This window comes from Vespa velutina, chromosome 7 (genome assembly GCF_912470025.1).
Source record: "Vespa velutina chromosome 7, iVesVel2.1, whole genome shotgun sequence".
In the NCBI taxonomy this organism is placed as follows: domain Eukaryota; kingdom Metazoa; phylum Arthropoda; class Insecta; order Hymenoptera; family Vespidae; genus Vespa; species Vespa velutina.
In genome coordinates this window covers 5,192,304-5,208,413 of record NC_062194.1, presented here as the reverse complement: position 1 = coordinate 5,208,413, position 16,110 = coordinate 5,192,304, and the positions used below count along the sequence as shown (strand labels likewise).

Genomic DNA, 16,110 nt, shown 5'->3' with positions numbered 1-16,110 from the left:
TTCGATTATTAGAAAGTATATATCGATTATCAAATTTAATCGATGTCAGTTTGCTTATATTTATTTTGCTATATGTGATTAAGATTTAATAATGATAAAATTCATTTCTTTTATATATTTTTTTTTTGTAACAAATTAATATGAAGGATAACCGTGTTAGATAATGCGCGTGTTACGTTCAGAATGTCATTCTTTTTTCTTTTTCATTCTTGTCAAGGTCCATTGTTATTTTTTGCTGAAGAAGAAACAAGGTCTCGATTTTACTATATTTTTCTTGCACATGTAAGTAAAACAATTTACTTATATTTACTAATATTTGAAATAATATATTTCATTTTTATATTTTACGTAATTCGAATTTTTGTGGCTTTTTATATTTTTCTTTTTTTTGGTACGCATTTTTATTTTTCTATTATTAATAACAAAATAATTAAGAATATGCATATATATATATATATATATATATATATATATATTTATATACACACACGCACACACACATACACGCATATATACGTACGTATGTACACACATATATACATATATATTTTTATTACGTAATATAGCATATTATCGACCATAGTTATCTGCATTGATAACGTGTTATATCATAATTACATATGCAATTATTTACGAGTGGATTATGACGAGGAACAAATGTATAATTTTTTTTCTTGATAAAATTACATTTAATAATTATTATAATATGCATATATATATATATTTATATATATATATATAGAAAGTACTATATTTCTAATAACAAAATTTATTTATTTTTCTTTCTCTTTCTCAAATTACATTTGTTAAAACGTATGAATGGTTAATGAAAATTATTGTTCAATCGATTTCGAGCTTTTTGAAGCTTCCCTCGACACCAAATAAATCAGTTGCTGTTTTTCCTTTGCCAGGACGTAGAGATTCGTTAACGCGACAAATTCTTTCCTCCTCTTGAAACCAAGCACGATTGTCATCTAATTTTTTAACTTGAGCATCATTCAAGTCTTTCAAAGGGCCTGCTTGGCCACCCGATTCGTTTGGAAGTATTTCCAAGGGTATAAACTTAGCTAAAGTTTCCATGGTCGAATGCATGTGAAACTATAAATAGATATATAAAAAGAATATGGAAGAAAACTAGAAAAGATTATAGGTTAGTCGGACTCTCTCTCTCTCTCTCTTTCTCTCTCTCTCTCTCTCTCTCTCTCTCTCTCTTTTATCCTTACCATGTCCATCAATTCTTTTTTCATGAAAGGCTTCATCATGTTAAGAATAACATCCATAACCGGCGAGGTGTTCATAAAATGAAAACCTTTAAGACGTACGGGTAAAGCTTCTTGCAAATAGTAAAGGAATTTTTTTAATCCCATAGGATTTAAACGACCCACATGACCGAACGCAACATTCTTTGTATCAAATAGGATCACATGACCTTTGGATGTACCCTCTTCGTGAAGCCAGAGATCAATTACCATGTTAAGGTACTTCATACCATCGTTATAAACATAATGCGACGGTTCGATATCTATCAATCTACCATAAATGATTTTATAACCATCATTGGTAGTCTTATCCAAGACCAGATTCGATCTAAATGTAAAAATTAAACTTTATCAGATTGAGATTAATTATTGAGCTTTATAAATGCACAAAACAAAAAACACTTACACTGTTTGAAATGCTTTACGAAGGTCTTTAGAACTGATAGGATCTCTATTAGAAAAGAACTCTGGCACGTGAGTTCGTATTGTGTAATAAGTGTCGATGGTATTTTTGGTCGGTTCCATACGATAGTAATTACTGTGTAGAAAAAGAGCTATTTCGCTGTCAGATATTTTTGGTAAATGGGGTTGTTTTTGACACCACTCTTTCAACGCTCGTACATCGTCTTCCTTCAATTCCGGATTTTTCTTTAATTCCTCCTCAAATGAGATTCCACCTTGTAGCGTCATATTCTAACACGTCTTTATTATAATTCAATTTTGAATTAATCTTCTTCGTTTTGTTTTATATTATTTTTTCTATTTTTTTTTATTTTTTTTTCGTTCTTACGAATTCAAAAGAAACACAAAGGATCTTTGGAAATGATTATTTTTTTTCTTTTTAACTTGTCGTTCAAACGTAAAGACTGCAGAAAAAATTTGTTTGTTAAAGCTTTGCTCTGGCCTCTTGATGAACACGAATTAGACTAAAGAATTCAAGCGCAGTTGCTGTCTTCGAGCAATGACGAGCGAGTAACGTATGATCGACAATTGCATGACACTTTGACGTTAGTCTATATATATGAGTTCATGATCAGGCGAATTAGCAAATGATTTGAAGACATTTTTCAATGTATGGTGAAACTTCGATAGGCAAGATGAGAAAATGTATTATTATGAATCCATTGTTCTCGATGTCTTTTCTTTTCACCGGTTTTCATGGACAAGAAACAGAAAGAAACCAAAGATAATTGTGAGATTATTAATTAATAACAGAGAACACATCTCGTCTAATATTTAAATATGAGTATATATATCGTTTTCTCAAATTCTTTTCTATGATTTAGTTTCAGGAACAATTTGATATAAATAACATGTTTTAATATTTAACGTAAATATATTTTTTTTCTTTTCGATTTATTATTAATCGATTTTGGTGTGTATTGCAACAGAGTGAAAAAAAATTATAACTCGGAATCTCTTTCTATCCTGTAATTATGTTATCGCGTGTTAGAGATTACTAGAAATAGGTATATCATCGAAGTACTGTGATGTAACAGTGGATTAATAAGTAAGAAACTCCACAAATAATTTTATTTCACATGATGACTTTCTTTTTACGAATTGTTAATACATAAATATTTTAATATATTTATATATTTACGATGATTGGAAAATTGATAATTAAATGGGAAAAAATATTAAAAATCTGAATACATTTTTCATGATTCATATAACTTTAAAAGATAAAGAATTTTATTGATATATCATATTCCATCCATAAAGAAAAAAAACCTATTATTGTAACTCATTAGAATGAAAAATCGATCGGAAATAAAATATATATATTCATTATTTTTTTTGTATAATTGATGAATTCATTTAATCGATATCAAGTTTCTTGAAGCTTCCTTCAACGCCAAAAATGTCATTGCTTAATTTAGGCTTTCCAACTCGTAACGATTCATTCACTCGCTTCGTTATTTCTTCTTTCAAAAACCACTCGCGATTTTCATCAAGCAATTTTGTTTGTTCGTTAATGAGATCTTTCAAGTTACCACCTTTGCCACCTATCTCGTTGGGAAGTGCATCAACGGGTAAAAATTTTTCTAAACTTTCTAAAGTTGAAAAGTGTATCTAAATAGAAATTATAATGATAATTAGATTGTTAAATTCGAAAAATACTTCTCCATGCAGTGGCAGAATTATCCACAAACGAAAGAGACAATCACTTCGAGTTCCCACACAATAATATAAATTTATATTATATAATATCATTTAATATCTTATGGCTGGTCTGTAACTTTTATATCTATATGTATACACACGCGTGTATATATTGCTACTATATGCTACTATATGCTAATATATATGCTAATATAATCGAATTTGTGCAATCTATTTCTATGCAAGTCATTTGCATAATGAATGTACGTCAAGCAACGTTGAAGCAAGAAAATATATACTGTATATAATTGACTTATTTTAATGGAGCCTCAAAAATTTATAATGACTCAAGTCTCTTTAAGAATAAATCTGCTAATGATTCTACGATAAAATTTTCTTTGTGAAACTCACCATCTCGTATAACTCTTTTTTCATGAAAGGCTTACACATATTTAACAAAACTTCCATTGCCGGTGTAGAATTTATTATATGTATTTGCTTCAAACGAATGGGTGCTGCCTCTTGTATGAAGTATAGAAATTTTTTTATTCCCATAAGATTTATACGTCCTATGTGACCAAGCGATAAGTTCTGTACATCGCCAACATAAACTAGTCCGTTAGTTGGTCCTGTCTTTATATTAGCCAATTCTACTACCATGAAAAAATATTTTATATTTTCATAGAAGATATAATGAGATGGTTCAGGATCTATCATATTTCCAAATATTATTTGATATCCTTCATTGGTCATTTTTTTTAATGGGATGTGAGATCTGTTCGTAAAATGAAAGAAATATATTATGTTAAATTTGTTGTTCTCTCTCTCTCTCTCTCTCTTTCTCTCTCTCTCTTGAGTTTTGTTTGTTACAATTATTTATCGATTTTGAATATTTAAAACATGGTATAAAATTATATTTGAACTTACGTGACACTGAATTGTGTACGAATATCTTTCAAGAATGGATCTCTATTGCTAAAAAATTCGGGCACGTGAGTCCTGATAGTATAAAAGTTATCGATCGTAGTTTTAGTTCGTTCCAACTGATAATAATTACTATTAAGGAATAATATCAGATAAATATCTTCTATTTTTGGTAAATGTGGCTGTTTATCGAGCCATGCACGAATGATTTGTAAGTCTGATTCTTTGAGATTAGGATTTTTATTAAATGCTTCTTTTAAAGAATATGTATTCATAGGTAACATTGTTTTTACTTTCACTTCCGTTGGATTGATTTATTTTAAATGATGATTAAAAATCTTCTTTGTGCGTATGTTTGTCTCCGTATGTGTCCGTATGTATCTAATAAAACTCGATTAATACTGATAGCACAGACCGACACCTTTTGTTCGCTGGTTAGAGTCCAAACTACTTCGGAGCTTGTAAGGTTGTCGTTATATTTTGTTGACAATACCATTATCTACCACATCATCAGAATATTTTTTCCATGGCCGGAACCGGTTTAATAGTGTTTAGTATTCATACATGTATAGATATTCATATCTTATACGATTTTTTATAACAATTTTTTATAAATCTTACACATTATTTTGTAACAATGAGATTAAAGTATTAAGGAAGTAAGTGCATATTAAGCAAAAATTTCAGTATAATTTGTTAAAATTAATTCTCTTTAATTGAATCTTGTGTTTCTACGAGATCGTTGATTTAATTGGTTTAATAACGCATCAAGATTCAAGGAAATGTTGCTAATATCTCATTATTAATGTAAGAGATGTACTTCATTTATTTAGACTGTTATGATAATTATAGCAAATTAAAACTAAGTGTAAGATATAGTTCTGGTCTTATAAGAAGCATGACATTCAATTTTTTGAGATTAAATTTTGTTGAACATGGATGTAAGAAATTATGAAAGAATTAAATATAGAAGCATAATATATTTGTTTCTTTATTCGCCCTTATTTAAAATATTTCTATTGAAATAACTACAAATTTTAACGATTATATTATAAATCATTCTTAGTTTGGAATTAATCGAAACTATACATTCGAAATATTCATTTCATTATATTAATCTATTTCAAGTTTCTTGAAGCTACCTTCAACTCCAAAGAGATCCGTGACATTTTTACTTTTACCAGGTCGCAAGGCTTCATTTACTCGACCACTCATTTCATCTTCCAGAAACCAAGATCGATGATTTTCGATTTTTTTTATATATTTTTCGTGTAAATCCTTAGTAAAACCTGCTTTGCCACCTACATCAGTCGGTAATGCTTCTAATGGGATGAACTTAGCGACACTTTCCAATGTGGTGTGCACATGCAACTAAAAAAATAACAAAAAACAATTATTACTATCAGTAGAAATATAGAAATCTACTCAATAATAATCATACCACATCCATCAATTCTTTTTTCATGAAAGGCTTCATCATATTTAGAATGATATCCATCACTGCTGTCGTGTTCATAAAATGTAAACCTTTCAGACGAACAGGTAAAGCTTCTTGTAAATAGTAAAGGAACTTTTTTAATCCCATAGGACTCAATCTTCCTGCATGACCAAAACTTACACTTTCCATATCGATAAGAATTACATGACCTATTCCTGTACCTTCACTATAGAGCCAATAATCTATAACCATGCTGAAATATTTCATACCGTCATTATAAACATAATGTGAAGGATCGGTATCGAGTAGTTTAGCGAAAACTATTTTATGACCCTCTTTCGTTGTCATCTCCAATGGCATATCTGCACTGTATATAAGAATTTTATTTAATTAATAAATGTTACAACTATTTTAAAGTATAAGTATTAATTATAAAAGAAATTTTTTACAATGATCACTTACACAACTTTCATTATTTGTCGAAGTGATTTTGATCCAAGCGGATCTCTATTAGAAAAGAATTCAGGGACGTGAGTTCGTACGGTATAGAAGGTATCTATCGTAGTTTTAGTCGGCTCCAATCGATAATAATTGCTATGTAAAAATAATGCCAATTCACTATCGGTGATTTTTGGTAAATGAGGTTGCTTCTTGCACCATTCTTTCAATATTTCTATATCCGACTCTTTTAATTCAGGATTTTTTCGTAATTCTTCCTCGTAACTGATTCTTGGTATTATACTCATTTTGTTTATAAATGAAAGTTCTACAACAAAAAACAAAGTACAATCACTCTTCTTTTACGTTTCCTCTAATTTAAATAACACTTGATATATACCTATTGTGGTTGGTTTTATTAAAGACAAGTTAAACCATTCGATGATATAACATGAATGAGCTTGCTAACAAGGAGACTAACAGTTTTTATTTAAAACTACCTACCAGTAACTAAAACAAAATAAAGACGTGATAGTATGTGATTAAATCATAGCATGTATTAAATCATAAATACATATCTTTTCGTCTTTGACATAAAAATTATATATTCTATGATACAAACATAATAAAATATTTTCTATCCCTCTTTTTATTCAAATGAATTTACATTTATTATTGTCAGGTGTACAATAATGTATTATTACATATAATTAATAGAAAAAATGTAATATTTTTATTATTTTCTATTATTTTTCAATTGCGCTTTTAATTTTATCGGGTTCCGCATAGTAGTGATACATGTCTTAATAATTGTTCATCATCCCGATTTTATAATAATGAGTACAAGTGTAATTCTTGACCGATTTTAATGAACAAGGTCTCATTTTAAAGATAAAGATTCTATGGAGGATCTGATTTTTCAAATTTTTGAAAAAGCTTTATTTTCTCTGGAAAATATTGCGTAAAAAGTGATGTTTATTCGACGATAGTTTATGCATAAAAATAAATCTTTTACAAAATTCGTAAAAACTATGTCTTCGTTTAAACCATCATGTTTAAAATGAGACATTGTTCATTAAAATTGTCAATAAATTAATAATAAGAATAATGTTAAGAAGAAGAAATAGAAGAAGAAATACGTATGTACTTATATAAAATAATATTTTTTTAATATTTATTTTATATATATATATATATATATATATATATATATGAGAGAGACTATTCACTAATTATTATTTTTTACAAAATATTCGCTAAAATCTTGTTTTTTGTTGCGTATTTATATATTAGTTATTATGTGTATCAGTTATATTTATTATTCATTATGCATTTAAAATAAATTATATACGTCCGCCCATTATTGGATGTTATCTACTGCAGATCACTGTGTGCGGATCATTGCTGATGTTATCTACTGATAAACACAAAAAAAAAATATAAATATGAGAGATTGAAAAGTTTGATGAATTCGCAGCCTATCCTACTTTACCTAACAAGTTTATATACCGATACAGTCGCTTGATGGATACAGTATTTCCCATTTATGTTTGTAATTCATATTTTGTCCATATCTGTCGCTGAAGTCACAATGGTTCGAGCGAAAGGTGATGAACAATCTTAACAATTGTATTCGCCGGAGTGATTTATAAAGAGCGTTCTTCCTTTGTGACAATTTTTGTATTTCTTTTCTCCTTGTTTGATGGTTAATATTTTCATGCCACGGTAAAAAATTATCGAAACGTGGAAGGTTAACGTACTATGAACCGTCTGGATGATCCTCCAGGTCTCATGAAAGGCAGAAAACCATCTTTTATCGGAATGAACGGTATGTATGTTTTACTATTAATAACAAAATCTTTATTAACGATGTAAAACTTTTAATCAATAATATTTTTTAAAGGAGGTACGGAAACAGACGACCAACAGCGTCTAAGGTTCCAAGTTGAACTGGAATTCGTTCAGTGTCTTGCAAATCCAAATTATTTAAACTGTATGTAAAATTTTATATTGGAGATATATTTTTATAGGTTATAAATATCTAATAAGATTGCGTGTAACTTTTTTTTTATGCTTATTTAACTTTTGTAGTTTTAGCACAACGTGGTTATTTTAAGGATACCACATTTATAAACTACCTCAAGTATCTTCTCTATTGGAAAGAGCCAGAATATGCTAAATATTTGAGATACCCCATGTGTTTGTATTTCTTAGACTTATTGCAATACGAACACTTTAGAAGAGAAGTCGTCAACTCACAATGCACCAAGTTTATAGACGATCAACAGATTTTACTTTGGCAACATTATACTAGACGTAGGACAAGACTTTTACAGACCGCAGCGGAGCAGACCCAACATGTCAATCCACAAAATAATGGTATTGTACAACCTAAAGTTCCTTGAAAGAGAGCCATGTCTGGTAATAAGAAAACTTAACAATATACATTTTAGAGGATATGACTTAGAAATATTTCTTTGTATTGTAATTTCTTTTATGGACTGTTTTGTTAATCATGTTGCCAAACTGTGATATATTTCGAATAAAATACTTATCTGCATTTAATAGATCAATTATATATTTTCATACTTCAATTAATATAATTTTAACTTTATTTCAAAAATGTTGTGTGTATGCCACGTACAAAACAATATTTTACATAGCAAATCAGTTTTTCTTCTTCAGTCTCATTACAATATTTAATGTTGGAAGTGTTAGTTCCAAGAATGAATTTTTATAGATGAAAATAGAAGTATATACAATAAATGATAAAATTTCTAAATTGTTCTTACGAATCTAAGGTAATAAATACATAAGCCGCTGACAAATATAACTTACATTTCTAGTGGAAAGCACATTTTACACATTTACATCAGAGTGGTCGTGAACCTGCATTAAAATTGAAAAAAGAAACAAAAAACACACATTTTCACTCAAGAAAATTTCAACTAATCACGCGAACAATCCGCGTTTTTATTTTCGGAAAAATTAACTAATATACCGTTTCCGGCGTCCACCCAATCCTCCGAGAAAAGTTTCTCTCTTAGTATTTCTCTTTCCGTAAGATCGTCTTTTGCAATATTTTTATCCTCATTAACAATTTCTTCATCGTTTTTTTGATCCCTTCTTTTAACAAACATCTGTTCAATATCTTCTATTGTATCAGGTAGAATCTTATTCAATGTTTCTGGCAAAATGATTGCTAGTATACCAGAAATAAAAGACAGCACACCAACGATCGCTAATGGTATACTAATTGTCACGTATTTTCCCTGAATAGAAAAAAAATGTAATTATTGATTTACTTAATTATTGAAAAATAAATAATTTAAATTGCTGATATTACTAACGTACCGATGATAACACTTGTGGTATACTTAAAGAACCGATTTCAGCAAAAACTGTGCATAAACCTAAACAGGTTCCTCTTACAACAGTTGGAAATAGTTCAACAGCATAGAGATATGTTATAGCAATAGTGCTTATTACAGTTACTCTACCGAATAGCAATACTATAGTCTTCACGAGATCTATTATAAGCGGAAAAAAAACATAATGTGAATAATTAATTTTAACAACGAATAATGAACTTAACAATCGACTTTAAGCTTTAATTTAAATTTTAAATTTAAATTAATAAATTGTTTGTAAATCACCTTTCCAGGCTAAAGAAGAATCTATCAAAATAATTAGAATAGATAATATGATTAATATTACGCCAGTTGTAGACTGATATATGCTCAGAGGTATTCGTCTTCCATATCTGGACAATACGAAATATATAAACGTATAAGTAGCAATTTCTAAGGCTCCTCCTAAGGCAAAAGTCACGTGTCTATTTACGTTAAAATTTGGTAAAAGCGATGCTAAAAGATAACACGCTATGGAGGATGAAAACCTTGAAGAAAAAACAAAACGATCCAAATATAATAATTTTAAAACGAATTTCTAAAGTTAAACGTGTATTATCTTATAATATTTTCAAATCATACCACTGAAGAACCATCACAAGACTATACTTTCTTGTCAATGATCGTTTGAATAATTTTTGTAAAGTTTTACTTTTTATTCTTTTTGATTCTTGTTCAAAATTTTCAGCCATTTTTATTTCATTATCATTTGCTTCTTGAAGCTTCCTTGGATTTCTAAGAACAACGATTTCCTCATCTATTTTCGAAGATACTTTTTGATCGTAGACGGATTGAGAACTTCTCTTAGATCTCCGATTATTGGTCGAACAGGATGGTGGATTTTTTATTTCGTTTTCTACGTCATTTTCCTTTCGTAATTCGACGTTCGTCGATGAAAGTCGTTTCGTGGGTGCTTGAATGATCACAGTAGAACTTCTAGCTAAAGTAGGGTCAAGAAAAGAAATTTTATTAATTATTTTTATCTAACAATATTGAAATTAATTAGCCTATTAAAATAAAAATACTTCGGTTCTTTAATCCTCATACATTGCTCTTTTTGCTGATTTGAATCCGGCGTATTCAGCAATTTCACCATCTCGTCTTGCGTCGTCACTTCAAGAGTTTTCGGTTTCTTTAAGTCGACACTAGAAACACGTGATTTCCTTTCCGGTTTTACCGGCGTCGGATTTTCTTTAGCAACAGGCTCAGATTCTATAACCTTCTCTCTGCGTATTCTCATACAACACCCGTTATATTTCGCGATTCTTTCCAACGCCATATCGGCTTCCGTTAATTTATTTTTAGCTAGCAGCCATCGCGGGGATTCGGGTATTATCCTGCACGATAAAAATTTCGATCAAACAAATTTTAATAGAAGAAGAATAATATTGTGATATTAAAGTAATTTCCAAAATAAATTTTCAAAGATATATATGTATGTCTCAGATTATTTTTATAATCATTATGATTGAAAAACGATTATTAAGATAGATTAGACCATATACCAGATGTATAGTACTGTTATTGCTGTGGGTACAGAAACAGCAAGCTGCAAAATTCTCCAGTCTGGTATAAAATAACTTAGTATCGCTAGGAGTATCAAACCGATAGCCCAAGCGATTTGCATGATCATAGCGACGAGAGTTCGCGATTTACTGGGAAACAATTCCAGAGATAATATGTATGTTGAGTTTTGTAGGCCTTGTACGAAGATACCTTGAAGACCACGAAGTGCCAAAAATGTAGGATAGTTCTGTTATCGAATTAAATAAATAACGATCAGAATATCTAACGATACATAATATTTAGACAATTAAGAATCATAGTTCTTCTTTTTCATTTGTTCTTTTTACCTGTACGATGTACAATGCAACAGCCATTGTACCTTGTGTGTAAAGACAAATCGCTTGAACTGGTAGTCTTCCAATTCGATCAGCCAAAATTCCAGCAATCGAAGCACCAATCAAAGCACCAAGATAATAGATTGCCGACGCTAGATACGTCAGATATTTTCTTTCACATATCAAGATCCACTCGGTGACAACGCTATTCTCACCGGGTTCGATCGCGAATCGATAATCACCAGAACAGGAGTTCACCTCGAGTTCGGTGCTCGAGTTAGATTCGATCGTCCAATTGTTTTGAATTTGACAGCCATAAATTCTGCTCGTTGTATTCCTTGGCTGGAATAACATTTGGTATTGTATATAGATCGTGTAAATAAATAAATAAATAAATAAATAAATAAACTATTATTAAGAAAAATATCACTCGATTATAGTCACATGACATTTTTAATAAGTCAATTCTTAACAACGTGAAAGGGTGCTTCACCTTTTACCATTTATCAGCATACTTTCATAGAAAAATTGGATCTAAGCCAAGGACTAATGAGTTGTACGAGCTGTTTCTATATAACACACGACGCGACTCGGGCCAAGCCGCGTAAACATTTTTTATGTATGGCGAATAGCATGTTTGAACAGGGAAAAAAAAAATTCAAAATATATATATAAAACAAATTATGATTATTACCTGACAATAAAATTTCGGTGTGTAATTGTGAAAAGCCGGTAGGGCGTGATTCATAGATACGATGATGTAATTTATGCAAAATATTAATACAAGAAGCATCTGAAAACAACCGACTTTCACCGTTTCCGCGTTCATTCTTTTTCCATTGTTTGTCTTCATCTTCACGAATGAGAATTATTCCTGTCTATATTCGACAAATTTCAATTATATGTCTCCTTCAATATTTATCTTGTTTGACGAACAATTATTCGTTTGATTTCTTCTTCTATTAAAAAAAACTCGTACACCAATTTCTTCTCTCGCACTGTCACAAAATCGTAAAAAAATTCACATTTCGATTAGATACCCTCAAAATTATAAACCAATGTTCTTTATCAATTATTTAATCGCGTCCCTCTTGTTTCTCATATCCATTTGTATTAGAATAATATATAAAATTGTTCGAAGATGAAAAAATCGAGCCGAAAAATATATAAATTTGGGTCTTGATCGTTTGAAATGAAAAACGAGCTTCGAAACTTCGAGCATGCGCGGAACGGAGTGTCATCCGTGAGGGTGCAGCACGCACTGCCGACGAGAGGATCGCCAAGAGTCTTCTCTCTCTTTTTCTCTTTCTCTCTTTCTCTCTCTCTCTCTCTTCTCCCTTTCTCCCCTGCTTCTTTTTCTCTCCCTCGAAGGATAGTGCCGAGAAAGAGGAACATGCTCCGATTGGTGGTGACTCGTGGAAGGATAGAAACGCGTGTCATTGTTTCTTCCGAGCTGCCAGCCCTCTTATCGGCTCCTTTCGTTACAAGAAATCGATATTCTGTCAATAATGATCGATTTAAATAGCACTCGAATGGTGCTATTGCTTTTTTTCACGATGTACCATTAATTTTTTTTTTGCTTTTTTTCTTTTCTTTTCTTTTTTTTTTTTTTTCTTTATTTCAAGAAACACGATCACTACAATTCCATTGTAAGAAAATATCAGAACATATTAAAGAACAATATCAACAACTTGAAAGATTAGAAATCGATTAAATTCCTTTGTTTAATTCACGTAGGATTTATATGAATTATCCTAACAGTTGATAGAAATAATAAATTTTTATGTAAACCCGATATTAACAAAATATCCAATTATTAGATGAACTAACATGATCAATAAGTATCACTGTGATACTTTAAACGTTGTACCGCCGCGCACATCACTGCAATACGAAGTAAATGCGCTTGCGGAGTTCATAGACCCTGTCAGGACATTATCTAACTTACTGCAACTGCGCCTACACATATGTATACGAATCTATACAGGGTGTCCAGACTTTCATAGAAAGTTAAATATTTGCAAACAAGTTCATTAATATTTATATTTCAATCAAAAAAAAAAAAAAAAACAATTATCATCTTCTCTTTTGTTAGCTAATTTTAATATAGTTTACTTTCTATCTCGTATGTTGATTTAAATGTTTAGCTTGAAAATCATTGATATCATTTTATATAAGAAAGATGAAAGATATGATAGATCTCTTACGGTTGAAGAAACCTTTCACGATTCACGCGAGAAGTCACGCGAAAATTCTACAACGTAGAATGGCATTTGGTTCGAATGGTATCGGATCAATATTCACAAGATGTATTTTCTCAAGTGTATGAGATTAGACAAATATATGGGTTAACATAGTGATACTTTTTTTACGATCACCAAACCGTAATTGTGACGTCTCTAAAAAGAAATTATCTCTTCAAAACATAAATTTTTTAAAAACGTACTAACAACGATGCCAGATGATTCTGAATTTTTTTTAAGTGAAACTGTGTACTTTTGATCAAAAATAAATCGTAAAATTTAAAATCTCCTAGAAAATATAAATTGTACTTGGTTCTTCGAGAAGAGTGTCAATCTTGATCGATTCTGGACGTAGAGTCATCATCGTCGAACAGCTAGGTGTTTCCTTCTTTTCTGGAACTGTTTGCGTATTCTAGGACCGTCACGTCCGGTCCCAGTCGCATCCTGCCTTTCATTACGAACCTAATAGGAAGGGGCAGGGTACTCCTTACGCTTGAATCGGCCGGTGAATCCAAAGGGAACGTTGATACGTCTATCTCTTCGTCCTTCGACGGTTCTAACGAAGTGCGTCATTGTTGTCATTGTGTTGCTCTTTCGTGGACCGGCTCAGTCATCGTTCGTCCAATCGCGCTCGGAAGTTCGACACGTCGTTTAATTACCATTCAATTGAGCCACCCTCATCGTTTATTCATTCACAAACGATACTTAACCATCGTTGATGAGCTTAGCCATTCCGGTAGCCTGATAGCTGTCTTCTTTCACTAGTCTACTTGATCGAACGTACGTCGAGGTTCGTTCATTCTTAATTGGTCATACGATTTTCTAGGTAACCGGGACTACTGTTATACCGAGTTTGTACTATGAGGTCTCAGGCAAAGAGAAGACATGTTGAAAGATCTATAGATTACAAGATTTACTGTTTAGTCTTATCTTGCTCGAAAATTTATGTGGTCCAATATCTGATCGGTAAAAAACTATCATCGATTCAGGTCGAAACAAGGCTGGTACATTGTTATTTGTAATCAGCATGAATAATCTCTCTCATTCATGAAAAGAGGAAAAACAATGAACGAATCTTTCGTCGATATATTTTCAAAATTATTTCAAAGACTCGATCGATTACTTTTTGAAATATTTAAAATCATGTATCATCAATTAATTAACGATATCTTATTTTTACTATTTCTTTTTTTATTATCATAGAGTTACTTTCAAAACGTTCTTACAGAACCGGTTAAAGATCTTTTCTTGATTGCGTTTTGCCATCGTTCGAGTCTTCTGCTGATTCGTGACTAGTGCCCCAACCTTACACGCGTATCGTACAAAGAGGAGATGGCCTGGATGCCTTTTTTCGTCATGTACCGTTATTGTAGAAGAAGAACTTAGGTTCTGCGAACACGAAGCTAACGCTTATTTCTCTTGTGTCCCTTCACGAGCGCCTGATCGAAACGTTTTACCGAGGAGCTTTGAATTCATTACGAATGACATATCTTCGTTCTTTTAACGTGTTTATATTTGTAGAAATTAATCGATTCCACTCAGTTTAATTCATTCTCTGCGAGATCGTTTCTTTCGTTTATAACGTATTCCTATTGCACGTGCTTCTCGAGTCAAGGACGAAAATCGACTTTGAACTACGTCAGGAACGTGTTGTGCTTCCTTTTTTTTTCTTCTTCTTCTTCTATTTCTTATCATCGAAAGCGATTAACGTGAGCCAAATATAAAAAATGAAAGTGACAATGACGTTATCCGCTTTAATATTGATATGTTTGAGCGTAAGTAAAATTGCATGTCATTTTGAAATTTCCATTTTCAATTCTATCAAATCAATTTTGTTGATTCATCGTGAAGTTGTTTATGTTATGACATCAGGTTTCATTGATAACATCGTTCAATGAACCACGTTGATCAATTCGTTCCATTGTTTCATTCAACAATATTGAGAAAGATTTGATAACGCATGTAAGAAGTCTGATTGTTTTTTATTATAATTTACAGATCGTTCAGATCGAATGTCGATCTAACAATAAGAAAACGAAGCAATTGTCGTTACAAAGTAAAGAAACCAATCCGGCAAATTTCATAAGATTGCTCGTGATGAGACTCGTTTTTGGTGTAGCAACGTCGATGGGATTAGGTGAAAATATTTCTGGTGTTCTTGGAGGAATATTTGTGCCTCCTGGCGCGGAAGATTATGCCGATTATGCTGACGATGATCTGATACCTGATCTATTCTAAGGATTATATGAATTTGAAATGATCTGCACTTTAACTGAAGATATATGTATAATACATTTTTTATTTAATTATTTATTTATTCACTTATCCGTTTCTTATTAATCAGTGGTATATATATATGTGTGTGTTTACGTGTGTGTATGTATTTTGTGATTAACATAGACTTGACGACAGCAAAGAAAATGATTGCTGTGACCTAAATGTTGGTTAACA

General features: G+C 31.0%; 5 protein-coding genes across 7 annotated transcripts; 2 read left to right on the top strand and 3 right to left on the bottom strand.

Moving 5' to 3' along the window:
* Positions 1–753: 753 nt before the first annotated feature.
* On the bottom strand, positions 754–6,691 carry LOC124950614. The gene is made up of 10 exons (XM_047497573.1): positions 6,566–6,691; positions 6,190–6,493; positions 5,731–6,094; positions 5,411–5,660; positions 4,293–4,542; positions 3,777–4,140; positions 3,171–3,335; positions 1,666–1,952; positions 1,224–1,587; positions 754–1,098 (listed from the first exon to the last, which is right to left on the bottom strand). Exons 2-10 carry the CDS (start codon positions 6,471–6,473, stop codon positions 841–843), a joined length of 2,586 nt encoding a protein of 861 aa, XP_047353529.1. The 5' UTR covers positions 6,474–6,493; positions 6,566–6,691; the 3' UTR covers positions 754–840.
* LOC124950633 (alpha-tocopherol transfer protein-like) lies at positions 2,933–4,763 on the bottom strand. The gene is made up of 3 exons (XM_047497600.1): positions 4,293–4,763; positions 3,777–4,140; positions 2,933–3,335 (listed from the first exon to the last, which is right to left on the bottom strand). The coding sequence occupies exons 1-3, from the start codon at positions 4,571–4,573 to the stop codon at positions 3,081–3,083; spliced, it is 900 nt and encodes a 299-aa protein (XP_047353556.1). The 5' UTR covers positions 4,574–4,763; the 3' UTR covers positions 2,933–3,080.
* A 1,084-nt stretch (positions 6,692–7,775) lies between the features above and the next one.
* Positions 7,776–8,725, top strand: LOC124950635 (mediator of RNA polymerase II transcription subunit 31). Its single transcript, XM_047497603.1, has 3 exons — positions 7,776–7,993; positions 8,069–8,158; positions 8,257–8,725. Exons 1-3 carry the CDS (start codon positions 7,927–7,929, stop codon positions 8,568–8,570), a joined length of 471 nt encoding a protein of 156 aa, XP_047353559.1. The 5' UTR covers positions 7,776–7,926; the 3' UTR covers positions 8,571–8,725.
* A 129-nt stretch (positions 8,726–8,854) lies between these two features.
* On the bottom strand, positions 8,855–15,505 carry LOC124950621 (solute carrier family 22 member 8-like). 2 transcript variants are annotated; one of them, XM_047497581.1, is made up of 9 exons: positions 12,111–15,505; positions 11,429–11,758; positions 11,081–11,328; positions 10,623–10,912; positions 10,158–10,515; positions 9,822–10,063; positions 9,520–9,695; positions 9,167–9,437; positions 8,855–9,054 (listed from the first exon to the last, which is right to left on the bottom strand). In XM_047497581.1, the coding sequence occupies exons 1-9, from the start codon at positions 12,267–12,269 to the stop codon at positions 9,038–9,040; spliced, it is 2,091 nt and encodes a 696-aa protein (XP_047353537.1). In that variant the 5' UTR covers positions 12,270–15,505; the 3' UTR covers positions 8,855–9,037. The 2 variants fall into 2 exon arrangements, with proteins under 2 accessions (XP_047353537.1, XP_047353536.1); XM_047497580.1 differs by having other exon boundaries at positions 8,855–9,437.
* Positions 14,149–15,968, top strand: LOC124950629. 2 transcript variants are annotated; one of them, XM_047497598.1, is made up of 3 exons: positions 14,149–14,395; positions 14,486–15,434; positions 15,658–15,968. In XM_047497598.1, the coding sequence occupies exons 2-3, from the start codon at positions 15,387–15,389 to the stop codon at positions 15,895–15,897; spliced, it is 288 nt and encodes a 95-aa protein (XP_047353554.1). In that variant the 5' UTR covers positions 14,149–14,395; positions 14,486–15,386; the 3' UTR covers positions 15,898–15,968. The 2 variants fall into 2 exon arrangements, with proteins under 2 accessions (XP_047353554.1, XP_047353553.1); XM_047497597.1 differs by having other exon boundaries at positions 14,149–15,434.
* The last annotated feature ends 142 nt before the right edge of the window (positions 15,969–16,110 follow it).

Bases quoted from the DNA above. Each gene is read 5' to 3' on its own strand.
- LOC124950633 (XM_047497600.1), bottom strand. From the start codon at position 4,573: ATGTTACCTATGAATACATATTCTTTAAAAGAAGCATTTAATAAAAAT. The intron at 4,141-4,292 runs GTAAGTTCAAAT...TTTTACGAACAG, and splicing joins CGTACACAATTCAGTGTCAC to ATCTCACATCCCATTAAAAA. The intron at 3,336-3,776 runs GTGAGTTTCACA...ATTTCTATTTAG, and splicing joins AAAAAGAGTTATACGAGATG to ATACACTTTTCAACTTTAGA.
- LOC124950614 (XM_047497573.1), bottom strand. From the start codon at position 6,473: ATGAGTATAATACCAAGAATCAGTTACGAGGAAGAATTACGAAAAAAT. The intron at 5,661-5,730 runs GTATGATTATTA...TTATTTTTTTAG, and splicing joins AAAAAGAATTGATGGATGTG to TTGCATGTGCACACCACATT. The intron at 1,953-3,170 runs GTGAATGAATCG...AAGACGTGTTAG, and splicing joins AAGAAGAAATAACGAAGCGA to AATATGACGCTACAAGGTGG.
- LOC124950635 (XM_047497603.1), top strand. From the start codon at position 7,927: ATGAACCGTCTGGATGATCCTCCAGGTCTCATGAAAGGCAGAAAACCA. The intron at 7,994-8,068 runs GTATGTATGTTT...TATTTTTTAAAG, and splicing joins ATCTTTTATCGGAATGAACG to GAGGTACGGAAACAGACGAC. The intron at 8,159-8,256 runs GTATGTAAAATT...TAACTTTTGTAG, and splicing joins AAATCCAAATTATTTAAACT to TTTTAGCACAACGTGGTTAT.
- LOC124950621 (XM_047497580.1), bottom strand. From the start codon at position 12,269: ATGAAGACAAACAATGGAAAAAGAATGAACGCGGAAACGGTGAAAGTC. The intron at 11,329-11,428 runs GTAAAAAGAACA...ATTCGATAACAG, and splicing joins TTGCATTGTACATCGTACAG to AACTATCCTACATTTTTGGC. The intron at 10,913-11,080 runs GTATATGGTCTA...TTTATCGTGCAG, and splicing joins ATAACAGTACTATACATCTG to GATAATACCCGAATCCCCGC.
- LOC124950629 (XM_047497598.1), top strand. From the start codon at position 15,387: ATGAAAGTGACAATGACGTTATCCGCTTTAATATTGATATGTTTGAGC. The intron at 15,435-15,657 runs GTAAGTAAAATT...TATAATTTACAG, and splicing joins TAATATTGATATGTTTGAGC to ATCGTTCAGATCGAATGTCG.